The 18,582-nt window shown below is 48.3% G+C and overlaps 6 protein-coding genes across 6 annotated transcripts; 2 read left to right on the top strand and 4 right to left on the bottom strand.

Annotated features, from left to right (window-relative positions):
• Positions 1-52: 52 nt before the first annotated feature.
• On the bottom strand, positions 53-1,364 carry BDV27DRAFT_135231 (mitochondrial ATPase complex subunit ATP10). The gene is made up of 2 exons (XM_032068487.1): positions 852-1,364; positions 53-781 (listed from the first exon to the last, which is right to left on the bottom strand). Exons 1-2 carry the CDS (start codon positions 1,265-1,267, stop codon positions 88-90), a joined length of 1,110 nt encoding a protein of 369 aa, XP_031923095.1. The 5' UTR covers positions 1,268-1,364; the 3' UTR covers positions 53-87.
• Positions 1,365-1,596: 232 nt separating this feature from the next.
• Positions 1,597-3,987, top strand: BDV27DRAFT_168176 (DNA-directed DNA polymerase IV; the record flags this gene model as incomplete). The annotated part of the gene is made up of 4 exons (XM_032074702.1): positions 1,597-2,011; positions 2,082-2,254; positions 2,308-2,673; positions 2,728-3,987. The coding sequence occupies 4 exons, from the start codon at positions 1,597-1,599 to the stop codon at positions 3,907-3,909; spliced, it is 2,136 nt and encodes a 711-aa protein (XP_031923094.1). The 3' UTR covers positions 3,910-3,987.
• Positions 3,988-4,765: 778 nt separating this feature from the next.
• Positions 4,766-8,005, top strand: BDV27DRAFT_46601 (uncharacterized protein). The gene is made up of 7 exons (XM_032076699.1): positions 4,766-5,561; positions 5,655-6,160; positions 6,223-6,334; positions 6,405-6,772; positions 6,828-7,217; positions 7,273-7,462; positions 7,524-8,005. The coding sequence occupies exons 1-7, from the start codon at positions 5,057-5,059 to the stop codon at positions 7,631-7,633; spliced, it is 2,181 nt and encodes a 726-aa protein (XP_031923093.1). The 5' UTR covers positions 4,766-5,056; the 3' UTR covers positions 7,634-8,005.
• A 1,161-nt stretch (positions 8,006-9,166) lies between these two features.
• On the bottom strand, positions 9,167-11,047 carry BDV27DRAFT_162075 (uncharacterized protein; the record flags this gene model as incomplete). The annotated part of the gene is made up of 4 exons (XM_032073327.1): positions 9,167-9,785; positions 9,858-10,096; positions 10,697-10,769; positions 10,842-11,047. 4 exons carry the CDS (start codon positions 11,045-11,047, stop codon positions 9,167-9,169), a joined length of 1,137 nt encoding a protein of 378 aa, XP_031923092.1.
• Positions 11,048-12,153: 1,106 nt separating this feature from the next.
• BDV27DRAFT_168174 (uncharacterized protein) lies at positions 12,154-15,024 on the bottom strand (the record flags this gene model as incomplete). Its single annotated transcript, XM_032074701.1, has 4 exons — positions 13,860-15,024; positions 12,432-13,791; positions 12,285-12,366; positions 12,154-12,214 (listed from the first exon to the last, which is right to left on the bottom strand). The coding sequence occupies exons 1-4, from the start codon at positions 14,583-14,585 to the stop codon at positions 12,154-12,156; spliced, it is 2,229 nt and encodes a 742-aa protein (XP_031923091.1). The 5' UTR covers positions 14,586-15,024.
• A 1,003-nt stretch (positions 15,025-16,027) lies between these two features.
• BDV27DRAFT_135226 (uncharacterized protein) lies at positions 16,028-18,491 on the bottom strand. The gene is made up of 2 exons (XM_032068485.1): positions 18,021-18,491; positions 16,028-17,957 (listed from the first exon to the last, which is right to left on the bottom strand). The coding sequence occupies exons 1-2, from the start codon at positions 18,382-18,384 to the stop codon at positions 16,243-16,245; spliced, it is 2,079 nt and encodes a 692-aa protein (XP_031923090.1). The 5' UTR covers positions 18,385-18,491; the 3' UTR covers positions 16,028-16,242.
• Between the last annotated feature and the right edge of the window lie 91 nt (positions 18,492-18,582).

The following is an 18,582-nucleotide window of genomic DNA, read 5'->3' as shown; positions in this document are numbered from 1 at the left end:
ACTGGGCTGTGGCTGAGCATGGTGAAAGTGAATGGGGTAATCCGTAATATGATACATATGTATATACATGATGACTATTTATGCCCCTCAAGATCTCATGACAACCCGGGGCTTTTGAGCTGCTGACTCGTTTTGACTCTTCCTTCCCCACTCTGCAGCAGGTAACTCAGACTCCCTACTGATCTTGTTCTCTTGAATCAGTTTGCGGATTCCGTTGTTAAGTGCCTCGAGCTCATGTTCTTCTGCAGGCCCGCTTCCTGCCCACCGAATGCGACAGTTTTCATCCAAGAGATAAACATATCCAACCTTGCTGTTTATCATTCCGATAGACTCCTTAACGCCTTCTGTGACACCTTTGCGAACCAGGAAGTAGCGTCTATGTTGCTGTTCAGGCAACTTGTTCCGCATGCGCCACATGAATCTGCGAACCAGCCATGCCTTGAGGGCATTCTCTTCTAAGTTGATATCCACCTTCTGAACCATATCGCCACCGCTCTTGATCGCCTCATAGAGGCCTGGATTCTGTTCGGGGCCCGTGAAAGTCGCAACCTGCGTCTCTGCCCAAACACTAGAGAAAAGGTTCACGACGGAAATTCTGCCCCGAAGCTGCGTGGTGGTATCCTGCGGTTCCTTGGGCGATGCAAGTGTGGTACCGTGCATGTTGGGGAAGTAGAGCGCCTTGTCTCGTTTGAATAACCGGGGACCGGAGTAGAAAGTCTTTCCTTCGTGATGACGGAGGTTCGACCATTCTCGGAAATAGGGCTTTGCGACTTGTCTTGTTCTGTTATTGCATACATATCGAATCAGCAAATGGTTTTAGAACTACGTGGGAAGACTGGAGATGGTCGTACAATTCTTTGCGACGCTCCAGATGTCTATCATAGTTGACAAAGTCGTCTCGTCTTTGCCGGAGAGTTCGCGAATCAATACCGGTGTTCTGTCCTTCTTGCGGAGGAATCACCGAACCAATTGGACGGTCGAGGGTCGGAGGAACGAAGTCATCGTCGCCGGGTTCGGGGGCCGCGGAAGGAACTGATGACGGGGATGGGTTCTGTTTAAATTGGACCTTATTATTCGCCGTCGGATTGGGTACAGCCGTCTTTGCTGCTTTATCATTGTTGCTGCTGCTTGCGTAGTAGCGCAGCGCCGGCTTTACTCGAATAGTTGAAGTGGCAGCGGCATTGCGGAATTGGCAGCTGAGACAGCGACCACCCTGGAGCAGAGTGGCCTCTGTGAAAGATGACAGAAGCATAGATCGCTTCCACATTTTGATCGACGAACAATGTCAATTTCAACAGCGGTGGTTGTAGACTCGGTTTATCTGCTTCGAAAGATCCACATGCTTACCTTCCGGGAAGTTAAATTGAAAGCCCACAATCCCGTGACTAGGCGGCATTTTCGTGTCTCTCCCCACGCGTGGTTGCCTTCCGGCGTGTTTCTTGCGTAGGGTTCCATGTCACTTGCTACTTGCTGCGATTTTGATTGAAGTATTGGTAATATACGTATATAAACCGTCACCTGCTCGGCAGGTTCGGGATTTATCCATGGCTCTACGGACTCCGGAGGACATGACATCGACCTTATATGAGCCCAGAGATGGTGCAGAGCACATCGGACAAAAAGGCCTTTTTCCAAGGACTTGAGAGGCTAGATGCCTTGTTGGATGACTCAGGTGATGATTCCGATGAGGGGTTTTCTCAGATTATAGCACTGGCGAATGACTATGTTGAGCCTGTTCACCAAGTCGAGCCTGCTCCTTCCGATTCACCGGTGCAGAAAACAGGTGCATTGGGAGCAACTTCCGCTTTACAATCACCTTCACTTGATGTAACGGACCATGGAAAGTGCGGGGACACATCTATAGTTGTCATTGAAGAGATACATGCTCCTTCTGTGAAAGGATCAAGCATCATGGGAGCTCCGAAGAAGAAAGTCGACGGCAAGAGAAATCGAACATGTACTACGAAAATAGTTGCGGAACAGCATCAAATCTTCAAGGGCCTCGTATTCTGTTAGGGATCAGTTTCATTTCGTTTAGTCCTTACCATCTAGTCTTCATTGTGTGCTGACTGGCCCTTCAGTTTTCTTCCCGAATAGCGACGTTTCTCCTTTGCGGCGGCTGCGCATCCAGCGAGCGCAGGAGTATGGTGCTCTCTGGGCTCGGACTTGGGGTGATAGTGTCACACATGTAATCGTCGACAAAGGTTTAACTTTCCAGGAGGTTCTGAGGCATCTTTGTTTGGAGACGTTTCCGGTTAGTCTAGGGCATGGTGTTTTTACTTGTCCCATCTGCTGACTTTGATGAAGTCGAACATTGCCCTCCTCGATGAGAGTTATCCTTCGGAATGCATTAAGTTTAGAACGGTCTTAAGTACATCTCATGTGCGATTCCAAATAACTGGGATGCCGGTCGTCTCAGAAGCAAGGGAGGCGTCCCAGCGAAATGAACCCTCGGATGAGTCTTTGCTGTTGAAGCCAGCTGGCAGACAACAGCGACAGCTTGAAACTCAGACACAGCCATCTGAGAGCGAGGACGACTCGGAATACCGACCCGATGTACAAAAAGTCGACGGCTATTCAGACGAGGCACATAACGAGGTGGTTTATGAGCCACTTCGTGGACGCGATGCCCTGGATGACATGATTGATGAAGCAAAAGCTGTGAAGGACTTGGTACGACTAAATTATTCCATCTCTAAAAAAAAGGGATGCTGAACATTAATGCAGCCTTTGGAGCCACTGGATTCCTTTGATGATGAACATCCAACTGAAGAGGCCGACTTGGGAATTTCCGAAGAATCGGACTGCCAGCCAACCAAACGAAAGAGAAAAAGAACATCAAGACGGGATAGCGAAAGGAGAGACGACTGGCAGCAAAGGTTTGCATGCATGCAAAAGCATGATCCCAAGTCGGATTCTGAGAATCCCAACAGTCGGACCATTGATGTTCTTCAACAGATGCTAGACTATTATGCAAGGACTAATGACCACTGGCGAATGCTTGCCTATCGCAAAGCCATCTCCGCTCTTCGGAGGCAGCCAACAAAGATTCTCACGAGATCACAGGCAATCGCTATCCCAGGAGTAGGACCGCGCTTGGCGGATAAGATCGAGGAAATCGTGTGCACAAACCGGCTCCGTCGCTTAGAAAATACCAGTTTTACGCGCGAGGATATCATACTTCAGGAGTTCTTGAGTGTTTACGGCGCTGGGATTTCGCAGGCCTCGAAGTGGCTTGCTCAAGGCTACAGATCACTAGAGGATCTAAGGACTAAAGCCTCCCTGACCCCTCAGCAACAAATCGGTGTCGATCACTACCACGATTTCTCTCAACGGATCCCGCGAAAGGAAGTAGAGACACATGGCGAGATCGTTAAAATGGCCGTGCAAAAGGCTGACCCTGGAATGCAGGTCATCATCGCTGGGTCTTACCGACGTGGCGCTGCTGACTGCGGAGACATCGATCTGCTAATCACCAAACCGGATGCGACGATTGAGCAGATTCGTGCCCTAATGATCGATGTGGTAGTCCCGAAACTCTTCAAACGGGGCTTCCTGCAAGCCAGTTTGGCGATTACGTCGCGAGGGGATGGGTCTAAATGGCATGGCGCATCTCTAGCTCCGGGCAGCCAGATCTGGCGACGGATCGATCTTCTTTTCGTACCGGGCTCGGAGATTGGCGCTGCACTGATTTACTTTACTGGGAATGACATTTTCAATCGAAGCATGAGGCTATTGGCTAGCAAGAAAGGCATGCGATTGAATCAGCGCGGACTATATACGGATGTACTGCGAGGTCCGCAGCGGGTGAAGCTGAATACCGGTCGGCTGCTGGAGGGTCGCCATGAGCGACGTATTTTTGAGATTCTGGGAGTTCCATGGCGTCCTCCCGAACATCGTGTATGCTGACGTGCCCGGACCTTTTTGGGTTTTGTTCGCGTTTTTCCGGAAACTGGCAATGCTTTCTGGGAGTACGCTTAATGACAGATAACATTTGATGCAAAACTAGTACTTATTTTATTAAATAAATAGCTTTAGTTATACACGTTCGCTGTTCCGCTTCCAGACCGACTTCTCATTATGCATGAATTCGCTGTAGTGTCACTGCAGGAATGTTACAAGGTTCTTTATGAAGTATATATGGAGGACTAAGTATGACGCTGGCTCAAGTGGTCTGGATCATCATGATGATGGTGTCGCTGTAAGGGCTGCAGCCAGAAGCGGTAAAAGAGAATAATTTGTATTTATTGTATGGGAGTAACCTTTCCGTAAACTTTCAGAGGTATCTTTTGTGTGGCCCAGGGTAGGACAGGAACTTGGCGACCTTTTGAACATGCCAGAGGGAGGCTCAATAAACGAGGGTTAAGACCTTCACCACTTGGTAAGGTGGCGAAAAAGACTGTGTGTTGAATTGAAAGTCACGCGTGAATCCAGTTCATGATCCCGTGAGGTCACACCCCAAAACGTATTCATAAATCCTAAAAGCAAAAAATAAAAAATAAAAAATAAAAAAAGACATCATTTCCACCCCTGTCACCGATCTCATCACCGCCTTTCATGCGGTGAAGCGCATGCAATAGAACACTGAGGGCGGCATCTGTCAGACCGCCTGTGGAAAAGTGCAAAAGTCATCGTTTTGCCGTTGCTTCCAACAATTATTCCTCCTCTATCCCACTCTTCTTGTCACTCCACCTTATCGCACTTCCCATCACAGCTGTCATTCTGCCGTTATCAATCGCCTGGTGGCTTGTTAATCGCCTGCAATTCGGCCCACCGTCATTGTCACATCCGCGACACACACGCGGGTGGTTGTTGTTTTTCGTGGTGCTTTTGTGGCCCACTCTTATTTTGCCGTCCCGACCAAACCACCCCTCGTCCTTCTTTGTGCGCGCGATTCAATCCACCATTTGTATTCTGCTGTCGCTTTTAATCCCACTGTAAGGTTGAGCGTGACCTTATCATCCCCATTGGGACCTCTGGCCCTGGGAATACTCGACGCCTCTGGCTCCCGACCCTTCCTGCCGAGTCCTTGTGTTGCCCGTCTCACTCACCCGTCATGGGTCGCAAACCGAACCAGCTGATCCTCGAGTTCTTCATTCGAGGCCAGAAACTCGAGGATGCCAGTAACCGTTATCAGCACACATGCAAGGCCTGTGGAGAGAAATTTCCGAAAGGTCGCATCGATAGTTTAACCAACCATCTCGTCAAGAAGTGTCAAGCCATCCCGCTGCGAGACCGTCAACGCGTCCTGTTGCGCCTCCACGAACTTCCCGATCTCGCCGATGGTGACCAGAACAAAGATCCGAGTGTCGCGGGCCAGAACAAAGGAAAAGGCTCGGATCTACCTTTCACCACTCGTCAGAACTTTGATGGTCTGAATGTCCTAGCCGAGGCTTCAAGGCAAGTGGGCGCGTCCGACCAGACTAAACGGGGCGGCCCTGCGTATACTCAATCAGTTACTGTCGGTGGTAAGACGGTTGTTGTCGACCCTGCGCTTGAAGCCGAGGGCTTTCAGGGCCATCCGCAGACAGAGCACGTTGAGGAAGACGTGAAGCCACCTGGTAAGCTGATTTTGCCCCTTGTACTCATTCTCTTTGTTTGTTGCCGGCTTCATCGGTTTCATTGGTGTCGCACTAACCGCAATCGTTTTGTAGGAACTCCCCAAGGCTCTAACGCAACACTTCCATCCCTCCCCAATACTTCGCAAGATCAACCTCCGTCCGCGTCTCCTCCGCTGGCGGAAGCTTCGCTGACACCTGACCCTACCTCTAATGCTCGCCAGTCGCAACTCTCCATGATCGCCGCTTCTGCTAGCGAGATGGTGCCACAGGGAATGCCGTTGGACCATGACATCGTCGATGGCTTGCCGAAAGTGGGCTCATGGAACCAACAGCTCTCCACTCAGGAACAGCTCCTATTCGATAGTCTCCATGAACATGATCCTACACTTACCGCTGCGACGCAGCGGGCTGCTGCTTTCCCACGTCCTATCGCGATGAACCCCAACTCACAGGCGAAGGGGTTCGTAAATGAATTTGGTAACTCGACCAAACCGACGAAGCCGAAGGTCCGCGGGCGTTTTTCTGCGGCCAGACGTAGGGAGGTACAAGAGGTCAGAAAGCGCGGCGCGTGTATTCGTTGTCGCATGCTCAAGAAACCTGTACAGTTACCCCTAACCTTTCTGATTTTTTTGGGGGGAGCGCGCAACTAATCATTCTCCAGTGTTCCGGTGATAGTCCTTGCACTACCTGTGCCAGTGTAGAAAGCGCGCGGTTGTGGAAGCATCCATGTATTCGGACGCGCATCGCGGAAGAGTTTGAACTGTACAATGCAAGTAAGTTTTTTTTTTTTTTTTTTGTTCCCTCTCTCTGCTTTTAGTTTGTGTTGGGTGACTGACCGCCTAGACTTGCACGCCACCCTGGCATATCACGACGTAAGCGGTATCCGAAACCAGGTCAAGTTTGAGCATTATGCCGGCCGTATTGAGGTTACCCACTTTGAAGAGAGCATGGTGTATGTCACCTTTAGTGCGCTCCAGGGTCACAAACCATCTACCTCGACGCTTGATCCCCAACTCCAAGGACTTGGAGACGACTCGCAATTCCAGGGACCACTTCACGAACTTTACTTGCTTGACAGCGATGCAGACGACTTACCTGGAAAGCTTGAGATGTACATCAAAAAGACCGCACCATTCTTCTACGAGAGAGAAGCTTCTGAAGTCATGAGGCCCACTCTGCTGCTTGCCTCAGAATTGAGTCAGCAGAAGAAGGTATATACCTTTTCCCACACTATCACTTGAGGAATCACAAGCTAAATAGTTACAGGATGTTCTGCTGGAGCGGGTGCTAGAGCTCTGGGTTGCTACTCACATTCTGGTCGACTCAGATTTGCGTTGGAGAACATTCTGCAACCCTACCCTTCCCCCTACTTCGATGCAGGCTCTCGCGCAGCCATCGGATGATGGACGCATGCCAATCGACGAAGTCACCAACGCTGAGTCTTACGCACTCCTGTGCAGCCAGCTGCGCGCAGCAACCGAGAAGCGTGCCTCGCAACTGAGCAAGTCGGTGATGAACGACCTCGAACGACGCCTGCTTCAGCGTCAGCAGAGTGGCTGGTTTGAGACTTTCTTGGTTGCCCTCATCCTTCTGAACTGTGTGGAGAGAACCTGCTGGCTGTTCCGCTCTTGGGAAGACGAGGCGTTTGCACAGCGCGTAAGTCTCTTTTGAGCTGTAATTCTTGGATTAATTGTTTTCTAACGCACCATAGTGGCCTTTGGACAAACGTCCTCCTTACTACGCAAGCCAGGGCGATCGCTTCTCTGATATTCTGCATATGCTGCTGAAGATGCGCAGCCTGCCGCCCAAAGCAACTCCACGCGCCGACAATGGTATCTTGAAGGCGGTAGACGGTAGCGACATAAACGCAGCTCGCTGGTTTGATATGATTAAAGTTTCCCGTGAGTTTACCATACACCCTGTGTCTCAGCCACAGAACTTTCGCTTACAGGCGGCAAACAGCTCTATACCTTGAACAACGACAGGCTGCTGTCTTCGATCCCAACGACTCTCGCTCCCTCGACCTTCGCTACGGAGCAAAACTGTTGCCACCTACGAACGTTTACACATGATTTGCGCTGGTCCACAAACTGTGACTAATGAAACAAAACGAACCAATGACTTTGAAAAGATTGATTGAAGCCGGCTTTTCGTGATAGGTATTGTACTTGACTGGGTCTGAAGGAGGGTTTTGCAATGAAATTAGCTTGCTGAAAAAAAGGGCATTTATGGGGTTTTCAGTTTCTTTTCCCCTTTTCTTTTCTTTTCTTTTCTTCTCTTCCTCTTTAACCTTCTATTTGAAACCGAGCACCCAAGTGTAATCTACAGATTCCGTGCCTTGCCCCCATATCGCTGCATGAGTCCCCATGGTTTCTAGTCCTAGCTATAAATGGAAAATAATAATCGTCCCTCCCCTACCAAGCAGGGCGGAATCTTGAATGAGAAATAAGGGTTTTGGGAATTAGAATGAAGAACAAATATAGTAACAAGCGTATATTGAGCAGAGGCTGGCTAGTATCTTTGCCATTCTCTGATACTGTGCAGCCAATAATAGTAAATCTAAGCATAGAAGGTTCAAAATATAACTTCGTTAACAAAGTATGTATTAGTAGGTATTGTGTACATTATATTTAACCCCCACGTTATATTAGATATATGATAATAACAACCCCCTTCACTATCTATCAAAGCTACAGGCACGATTGTAACTATATATTAATCGACCCTATATGTAGTTTTGTGTTATATAGATAAATTATCCCAGGGAGCGGTATACAGACTAACAAGACAGTGGGGGTTCCTCAGCAGCCGGAGCCAGATGAACAACTAACATTGATTACCTTCTTCCGTCCCCTACCTTAGATGAATTTGCTTTAACTAATCAGTCATTCTACTGGTGATGTGACGAAGTTTTTGGACATGTTTGAAAGTTGTATTCCAGCTTCTATTGACAATCAGTGGTTTGGCATGGTTGAAGGTAGAAGAGCTCTCTTACCTTCCAGATGGGGTTGTTGAAGTATATATTGAAACGATACTCCTAATAGAAAGGTATGGAAACTCAAAACCTAGCCCACTGTGGGACGGACCTGAACCTCTGAGCGCCCTTCAGCCTCATCATCATAAGATGTGCTAAGGGAGTTTTGTGCGATCCTGCGGTGCCTAACTCAGTAGTCGAGTCTGTGACAAGGAAGCTAATAGCGTGTTAAGACCCGTAGATTGTATCTTGGTTTGGGATATATACTGGAGCTATTTCTGAGTTTAATGTAATAGTGTTATGATTGATATAACCCTGTTAAAATTTCTAGTGCTAAGCGAATTAAATGAATCTTCTCTAACGTTCAGAAAGTCAGTGTAGGTCTCGGAAATGTAATCTGATAGTAGGATAGAAATGAACGGTCTTCATGCCTTGGTTTGCAAGGCGCCAGGAAGGTTAAACTATAGCATATAATCAAGAAGTGGAGTAGGATACCAAAACATCGGAAGAAGAGAACCCAAAACACGCCCAACCATAACAAAGATAAAAGACAGCGAACACCCTCTGGCCTTTTCTAGTGACTATTATTATCTCCCGTTAACTGCGGAGTAGCAACATCGCTCTGCAAATGTCACTCAGGTGTGTCCCCTTCAGTGCCTGTTGCATATTCATTCCGGGAATGGGGTGAACCGTTATCCTTAGGTGATTGCACAGGGGTGTGGAGCAGGACGTCCCGTAGGGTCACGGTCATTTCATTATTCTCAGATTTGATTATGTCCTGATTATCTTGAGGCGCAGAAAATGACTCCGGGTTAATGAAACTGCTGAAGCCAGGTACTTCTGTACCCGAGTTACCTGGCGAAAATGTCTTGACATTCTCCGTTTCGTACCGGGGCGCAGATGGTCCAACTGAGGGGTTTGATCTCTTGGTGGTATGGTAATTGGTGTTTTCTTTGCCAGGAAGGGCCAGCATGGAAGCCGGTTGATCGGAGAAACTGGAGTCGAACGCTTGTCCATCGAATATATTGGTGTTCAGGAGCAGGATATGTACGTTATATCGTTCGCAGGCCTCCGTTAGGTCTTTGAGGTACTCGTTCGATGGGTCCCCTGAACATATAGAAACTAGGCCATGGGGGTTGTGGACGCAGAGAGTTCGGATGGGATTGGCGCAAATGTGAGGGCCGTCCGTTGCTACGACTATGGCGTGGTAGCCCTTGTGTTTTGTGTCGTTGTAGCTTTTGACGTATGCACTGTGGTTCCCTTTGTTAGTATATTACCATGGTATGTAGAGCATAGATAGTGTTATAGGGAAGACGACTTACTAGCTTTTAGTGGCATACGAGATTATATTAGCAATTGTTTGCATGAGTACGGAGTCTTCGAAGAAAACGACTTCGTCAGAAATACGGGAGGATGAGGACGGGGACGGTCTATTCTCGCCGGTGAGAACCATCTTAAGGATATGGGATGCCTCAGATAATTGAAGAGGAAATCCTATGGGTTCATACCCACTGCTCGTCTTGGCGAAGTCGAGGAGGAAGAATTTCCCTGCACATGGGCACTATAACTGGTCAGTTGATATTGTTGATTGAACAGGGAAGATAGATCGACACACAGCCATTCCTGACATAAATTATTGAATTAGTTTGAATCAGGTCTCTTCCAGACCACAATATTCAAAGTATGAGACATGTGATGAACTGGTTGTTATGAGAAACAGAGGAATAGCTGCATTTTATATTAAATGATGACAGCAACACCAGTGAATAACACCTTGTAGACATCCCCACGACATTGAAAAGCTTAGGCCTCTATGATTCACCATGGTGGATACAGCCAATAGAAACAGTGGGAAACAACACCAGTGAATAGAAGCAGCAAGCAGGATATCGGAGAGTATCTAAAAATACCAGTCTTGAAAATGACTGACGCGTCCCTCCAATAGCAGAAGAGGAGGGGAAAGAAGAAAGAAATGACAGTAAATCCGATTCCCTCCTAGCATTTACCAAATGGACTGTACAAAGAAGAGGAACAACCCAATAAGAACAAAGTCAACACATCATCATCAGTCATAATACAACATGAAGAGCATAGTAAGAACAATGGCACAGTCTCTTCATAGAGCCACTATCGAGTCCGGGGACTGTAAATTCCCTTGCACCTGCTCTAACAGTACTGCGTAGTATTTACCCTCTGCAGAGGTATCATGGTAAGGTCCCGCGCCCATAATAGCCCTACGTCCATTAGCATTACTGTAGTTTTGTGCCTTTCGAGTGTATGGCAAAAAGACGACGTATGATACGTACCATCCTTTATACTTCGGCTGGTTGAAGATATCTGTGAAAGCTTTTAAAATGCGCAATGGCAACTCTAGAATCGAGGGCAGTTCCGGTCCAGGCCCGGAGATGGGAAGACCCAGCTTGTTGACAGGGACATAAACAATCTCGGCGGTGTTTTGGGGATTGCGAGCTTCTTGAAAGATGAGAAGACGGCGGGATGGTTGTGGGGCCATTTTTTTTTTTTTTCTTCTTTTTCTTTTTCTTTTTCTTTTCCCTCTATTTTTGCTAGTTTGCCTTGCGATTGATGTCTTCGTAGTCCCAGTGCTAATGGTTGTTTCCCTGCTGCAAGTACAGGGTGTGTATAGGTGTATAGGTTATGCGCGCTCCAATAACAGTACGGGATTAAATCGCGCGCCGCAAACGATCGTTTGTTGTTGATCAAACAAACTCGGCATTCATTGATATTATCGATAAATATGCTGCAGCCACGATCCCGCTTATCGCTTTTGTTGATCTGTGCGCAATTGAGTGCGGGATGGAGATAAAGCCCCTGAAGGCGGGGCAACAAATGGAAGAATTATCCAGCTTTTGAAACAATCTTGAGAAAATCCAAGCAATACACAAAGTGGATCGATGAGTCAATGATGAAATGGATGCGCTCTGACGCTACAACATAGACAGAAGGGGTAAATAAATTCAATATGAGTAAATCGCGTTCCACCGCGTCGGCACGTGTTCGGGTGGGGGGAAACGCCGGTTTTCATTCGACCATCAAAAAGGGTAATTCAATGACTACTGCTAAGGTATAGGAGGTAGTAGAGGTTGAACTACTAAAGCAGGATACATTCCAAATCACAAAATATGGCTTCTCAGCAAGCTTCTCCCAAGTCAAACATGGCATATGTATACACACATTACAAGTACAGCATCGAACAAGAAGACAACGTTCGAGGATATCAATAGCTGGGTATCAAGTATCAAAAGAAATCATGGAGATCAACTGTCGCGTGCGAAAGAAACGCTAGAAAGCACCGTCAACTCTGGGCCTTCGGGACCAGCTATCTTCGATGATGCAACACATCAAATGCCTAAAACATGCAAATAAAGCAATTCATCCCCTAGAATTTCCTACGTATCGAGCTCCCCATCAAGCACCCGCCGAGCAGCATCCAATCGCCGTCTCAATTGACGCACGCGCTTGGGGTCTGGATCGGAGGAGGTCGTAGTTGTCTGAAGATCCATGCAAACATCGCCCAAACTCTTGAACAACTGTTCCAAGAGGCGTGTGTCGTCCTCATTGATTCCCATGTTGCCATTGGTCACGGACTTGGGATGGGGACTAGACGCCGCTCGCACAGTGGATACAAGGGAGGACACCAGAGATGTCGGAGTTGCAGACCCTGTCATAGATTGGCGGGGAGTCGAAAGATATTCCTCCTCACTGCTCCTGCTGTTTGGCTGTCTTCGGACCGCGCGAGGCGTTCCCATCTCGGATTCAGAGTCAGTTGAGTGCCGCTTCTCAGCAGCAGGTTCAGAAGTATAACGCTGATTACTACGTAACTCTAATGTCCTGTTAGTTTCCAGTGTACTTGACTTTTCAGCGGTTAGTGGACTCACCATCATTAAATCTCCTGTCCCAATAGAGGACACTTTCAAGGTCGTCGTGGTCTCCTTCAGTCGCAGTCGCATACGATGCTACGGTGGACAGGGATGCCCCGCTGTTCGTGCGAGAGTGACGGACGTGAGGACGATCATGGATAGGCCGCGTTGTTTCGACAGACGAAGTTGAGACATTACTTGTTCGCCTTAACCTGGCTGAATAGTTGCCCAGGGCGCTGTGAAGGATGAAGTTCTCGTAGTCAAATGCATCTTCACGTTCTTCATGGGGTCGAGAGTCAGAATTTGGGACCGCTGGAAATGCGTCCAGATCTTCAAAGTCCTCCAAAGGCTCGCGTAATATTTCACTCAGGGCCTCACGATCAATGTCAGATGAGTCGTCGGAGTTGTATTCGCCTTCCTCTGCGTCTTCGTACAAGCTCTCAATGACCGACCGCCCATCTTCGTCCACGGGTTCAAGGACCTTTGGCTGTGGTGGTTTTGCATTAGCATTAGATGTCTCACTTCCGTGATGGCTAGTGACAGCCTCATTGCCGTCTCGCGCGTGTTCGTACTCTCCACTGCTTCGGGGTTCTGGGGTGTAGTTCGGACTCCGTCCCGCACCGGGTCGCAGGTGACTATCTCTTAGCTCCATTGTATTGGTGAAGTACTGATCTGCCGCTGTGAAAGGACTAGGAGTTCGCAGACTCTGTAAGCTACGTCGACGTAGGTTGTCCTCCTGTGCCTTCACTTTCAGACTGGAGATCTTGATGTGCAGACCCTTCATCTGATCTTGGAGATCTCTCACTTGTAGCTGCGACTGTGACCGAGACGGAGGATCAGACACAGGGTAGACCGAATAAATATCTTCTGCGCTCAAGGTATGATCCTCTGTGTCTTCCGCTGAGATTCCTAGTCCATTAGGTGAACCGGAATTGTCTTCTTGCAAGTTCGAGGGAGAAGCACGAGCGGAGTGCGGCTTTGACACGGACGCACGGTGCGTAAGATATGCTCTGTTTGGATCATAACGGAATGTTCGCGCATCATTGTTGAAGTTCGAGACACTGCTCGATCCTAGTGCACTGAGGGACCTGGACAGGTCTGGTTCGACAGTTGGGAGACTCGATTGGTCTGCTGACGGCAAACGGGTTTCGCTATACACTCGGGAATGACGATTGTTACTCGTGTCCTGGGATGAGGTATATGTTGCACGAGGACGAGTCGATGCTCTGCGGTCCGCACGGGAGATCGATTGGTACAAGCCGCCAACTGGTTGACCCAGCCCCAACGCTTGGGTGCCAGGGGACGGTGTTGGTGACACGGAAAGTGATGGCGATGTCCGCATCGAAGACCGAGCCCGAGTCAAGTTACCTTCCATGAGCTACAAGGATCCACATCAGTTCAAGTTCCATGAAGTAGCAACCCACTCCGTGCTTCAGCTAAACATACCGTGAGCCGTTTCTTTGCATTCTCCAGAATCCTTTCCGCTTCACTGCTCAGAATCACCGACGATAGTTCGTCACCAGGACCTCCTTCCTCCGTATTCGCCACCACTCTGCCAATGGCATTTTCCTTCATGATGCGAACCGCTTCAAGTAACTGGTCCTGTTCTACGGCACGACCCTCTTGCGAGGCCCTCTGGCCATTCTGGCGATTTTTGGCCCCCTCCAATGAGGAAGTCTCACTAGCGCCACTAATTGTAGAACTAGATGAGCTACTGCGCCCTCCTGTCTCCTTGGCCTCCGTGTCCTCTGCCGTGCGCTGCGAGGCCGGTGAGCCTGCCAATCGGCGGTTATGCGTGACCTCCAAGTGAGGCCCAAATCCGCTTACCGACGATGTTGACGACATATCTTCCTCCCCGATATCCGACAGGCGACGACTCGCATCAAGAGCGTCGTGTTGCCATGTGTGACGCGGGAAAGGCTTTTTCTGGGACCGGTGAGAAGCCATAGGACCGCCATTTCCATTGTAATCCTGGGGGAAAGATCGGTTGTTGTAGAATGATTGGAGATGGGACAGGGAAGGGAGGTTGAATGGCGGAGAAGGAGTGGAGGATTCGCGCTCGCCTTCGTACGGTAGGATCATATCCGGGTTCGATAAAGTCGGCGACGGTGGAATCGCCGGTGGAGGCGGCCTGTGATGCCGGGCATCCTCCGTAGAGGAACCGTGTAACATGCTTCCAAGTTAAATCTGTTTGTTTGTGCTCAACGACGTTCAAAGCCGAGCCCAGAAGCGTGTGGTGATCTAGTAGTTTGCGGGTCGGGGGGAAACCACCAATTAAACCAATGTCATGGGTGAGAACGTGCCCGAGTCTGAAGAAGGGCTAGAACGGTGCGTCACTGGAATCGAGGGATGAGTTTAATTCCTCAGTCGAGGTGAAATTTAACTGCCGTCGCAAAGCAAATCCACGGTCAATGCGAACCCAGCCAAGCGGGACAGGGCAGACGGAATTGAAAGAGAGGGAAAATAAGAAAAAGCAACGAGGCGCGACGAGGTTTATTAGGATTAAGAATTAAGATTAACAACTAAAGAATAGATAACAGAGGCAATTAGTACAACAACAAGAAGGCGATGGAAGGCAGCACAGAGAAAAAGAAAAAGAAAATAAAGAAAGAAAGAGAGAAAGAAGAAAGGTGACACAGCCACCAGGCCCGGGAGAAAAGAAAGGTATTAATCAGTATTATTGTTTAGTTTTAACTAGCGGTGTTATTTATTCTTCTCTTTAGCTCTTGTTGTTTTGACCCTGACCGACTCGAGTAAATGAAAAAAGAGTACTCCGTAATAAATTTTTCGTCGTTTCTGGCTGCCAGGCCCAAAAAGGTAAAGATCGGACCCGTGGGGGAGAGTCCACCGCGTTAATAAATAAATTGAAGGTCTCTTACCGAAATTGTGCTAACTATTGACCCTATCTTGGATGTTGGGGAGGGGGGGAAAATCTCCCCAGGAGGTGGATCAAAATGACTTATGAAATAAGAGAGGAGAGTTGCATATCATATCATGCATTACACTGCCCTGCATCGTCAACACAAAGGGTACAGGCCTTGAGACCAGGAAGAATCTATATCTAATAGCAAGTAATAATATTAAAACAAGCCACTGGACAAACCTTAAATCACCTGCAGGCGGAGATCATCATTTAAAGAGATGCTCATGCTCACTTTTATGGCGCCATGCAAGCCAGAGAAAGACTCTTTTTTTCATACATAACTTTTGCACTATTCCAGTGTCTTTTCATATTTTCATATTTTTATCTTCTCACTCGAGTTATTATAAGTTGACCACAGTTACCTAGTTTCTTACTTCCTATCTCCGACTTTTTTTTTTTTTTTTTTTCCCTTTTTTGTTACCGTTATGTACCTTTGACTTGTTTGTACCCCTGAAATGACTCGGGGCTGATCCATGGACGGATGCCTTAGGGTTGTCGTTCCAATGGTTCCCGTGATGCTTTAGCCTCGGTATCAATATACCTATTCGAGAAAATTTCCTTCTATACTGTCAGATAGATATTACAATTCACCTGGTTCCAACGTCCTTAATTATATTTGCTATATTCAAACAAGCCTCCAAGGTGACTAGTGATTCGTAGATATCAGTCGACTACGCTGGGGATAATTCGTATTGAACAGTAAGGAAAAAATTGATTGCTTTTTTTATGACTTCATGGCCCTATACTCCCAGACCCTGTACAGATAAGAAATGCCAGCGCGAAGATATATCACAAAGTGAGAACGGGAATGATTGAGTTCCCAGAACCAATCAATGCCCCAACCAATATTATACGGGTTCGCTTGTTGCCCGTCAAAAGATAGGCCCCAAACATAGTTCATCGAGTCTAGATCTTTTCCAGGAGCAACTTAGCACCGCTGCTGGTTGGGCTTGATTTCTTCTTTCCATCCTTCCCAGGCTCGGCAGCGGCCTGTTGCAGAGCCTTCTTACCCTTCTTCAAAGTCTTCAACAATTCAGCCTTCTTCTCAAACTCATCGGATTCCGTTAGGGCCACAACCACAAACACATTGGATCCGGTGGCCCATGACATAGTCTCCTCCTGAATTTGTTCATACAGCAGCCCGTGGAAGTTTAACGGAGGCTGCACCTTCTCGACCACTTTCTCAGCACTGTTGAACCGACCTCCTTGAACGAGGGATTTCAGTAGCCGTCCAACAAAAGGCAAATCTTTGGTGTCAGAACGAGTTTTGGCAGCAACCGCGACAGCAGAGAGAGCGTCACTCTTGTCCCCGTCGGCATCAAAGAGAACCTCGGCAATAAACTGACATCCGAAGCTTGTCTCCAAGAGAGAGTCTGCGCGGGCTGCAATGAACTCAAGCAGGGTTGGTGACGCAGCCTTGACCAATTCTTGGCGTCGGACAGATGGGTCCTTCTTCGAAGTCTCCTGACGAATCTCACGAACTTCCTTCAAAACTCCCTGATCAATCTCGGGCAATAGCCACTTGGTCCGGTCTCCCGCAAATGGAAACAGGATAGCGATACGGGCTGTCAAATCGTTGACCTGGTAAAGTAGCTCTTCATTCCGTGCCTCCGCGTCGCCGCCTTGGTTTAGTAGCTCCGGGTAGATCGACTTCGCTGTAAGCTTAGTGTCATCGATAACTTCATATGCTGCCAAGAGAACCATATGGCCGTAGAGGTCACCAGCCATTACCTTGACGGTGTCCTTGTAGAACCGCATAAGCAGTTTGCGGTCTTTAGCGCTGGAGTATGCCAAGCTCAGGCACATCAAACGCGAGCCAGACTGGGTGAACGCCAAATTCTTGACCAGGTCACCTTCTTCGTCACCCTTGAGCAGCTCGATAAACTCATTGGCCTCCGAGCTGCCAGGCTTTGTGTTGAGGAAATATTGCAACATGGCGTCATGCAGCATTGTGAATCCAGTCGTACGCTTCTGGATCAGCTGGTTGACAAGTTCATGAAGAAAATGCATGATAGGTCCCCTCTTCTCTGGGCTCTCTTTAAGAATCTCAGAAAGCTCTGCAGTTGGCACCTTCCCCTTCTCCTCCTTGAAAATACCAAATTCCACACCATACCACTCGCGAAGAAGCTTTGCTTTCTGCTCCTTCGTCGCAACCTGCCGGTAAACATCGTCCAAAATCCAAGATGCTTCGGGGTGTCGGATGAGGCGCTTGGCGTGACCATAGAACTCTGGGATGATCAAGTCCCGAATCTCAGTATCACCGTGGACGATCAGTTTACCAATCAAAAACTTAGCATAGCGGCTCTGCGCAAGCTCATTGTAGTGACCCTTCAACTCTCGCGCAATCTGCTTCCGTTGCTCGATATTTGCGTACTTCAAGGCAGTCTGAATAACACGAACCGAATCGTGCTTGAAGACGAAGTCTCTCACTCGTCCGGTGATGATATCAAAAAGTTCGGCAATGAGTTTCTTTCTCTCTTCAAGCGGAACATGTGACTTTCGGCGCAGACGCTCCCACAGCTGCTTGGAGCGTTGAATCATATCGGCATTGGGCTTTGCAGCTTTGCGCTCCTGCAAGAGAGCCTTTTGCTTTGCATGCGATTCGCGCGAGGATGTCTTGTCTGCAAAAGGTAAACAGTCAGCTTGATATCCAATATTTCGGGTGAAAAGCCTCGTTATCATACTTTTCGCAGCTTCTGCGTTTTCTGCAGGCTTCTTCGGCTCCTCCTCCTCTTCATCTTCGTCATCACTGTCGCCTCCATCATTCATATCAACATCCTCATCCTCGACATCGTCCAGTTCATCAATATCTGAGTCTTCAACATCGTCCAGATCGAAATCATCGTCATCTTCCTCCTCTTCAACCTTCTTGGAAGCCTTTTTATCCTTCTTCTCGGGCTTTGAGCTCTTCTTCGTCACGCTCTTCGAGCTAGATTTCTTCTCAGGTGCAGCTTTGGCTTTCTTCGTCGGCACGGTTGGTGTCTTAGTCTTCGTCCGTTTTCCCTTGCGCTCGTCGCCGGCGTCCACAGGACGCTTTACTCCGACCATGACTATAATGGTTCCTTGCTTTTCCTCTTTTCCAGTTCCAAGAAAACCGAAATCGGATGTTTTGAGAACTTCCTGGTGAGCGAATTCAGTACGTCACCCGCTGGAATTTTCCTTTTCGTTTGGATTACCGCTGCGGATATTTCTTTTTTTTTTTTTTTTTTTTTGCTCCGAAGACCTGGGGCGGTCGGCAAGTTTGCC

The sequence above is a fragment of the Aspergillus caelatus genome (assembly GCF_009193585.1).
Source record: "Aspergillus caelatus strain CBS 763.97 unplaced genomic scaffold BDV27scaffold_233, whole genome shotgun sequence".
Lineage (NCBI taxonomy): Eukaryota > Fungi > Ascomycota > Eurotiomycetes > Eurotiales > Aspergillaceae > Aspergillus > Aspergillus caelatus.
The sequence above is the reverse complement of the archived record's forward strand: the minus strand, read 5'-3'. Positions and strand labels throughout refer to the sequence as shown.

Coding starts and splice junctions, on each gene's coding strand:
- BDV27DRAFT_135231 (XM_032068487.1), bottom strand. CDS start 1,267: ATGTGGAAGCGATCTATGCTTCTGTCATCTTTCACAGAGGCCACTCTG. Junction 782..851: donor CTGGAGCGTCGCAAAGAATT/GTACGACCATCT, acceptor ATGCAATAACAG/AACAAGACAAGTCGCAAAGC.
- BDV27DRAFT_46601 (XM_032076699.1), top strand. CDS start 5,057: ATGGGTCGCAAACCGAACCAGCTGATCCTCGAGTTCTTCATTCGAGGC. Junction 5,562..5,654: donor GGAAGACGTGAAGCCACCTG/GTAAGCTGATTT, acceptor ATCGTTTTGTAG/GAACTCCCCAAGGCTCTAAC. Junction 6,773..6,827: donor AATTGAGTCAGCAGAAGAAG/GTATATACCTTT, acceptor AAATAGTTACAG/GATGTTCTGCTGGAGCGGGT.
- BDV27DRAFT_135226 (XM_032068485.1), bottom strand. CDS start 18,384: ATGGTCGGAGTAAAGCGTCCTGTGGACGCCGGCGACGAGCGCAAGGGA. Junction 17,958..18,020: donor AAACGCAGAAGCTGCGAAAA/GTATGATAACGA, acceptor TACCTTTTGCAG/ACAAGACATCCTCGCGCGAA.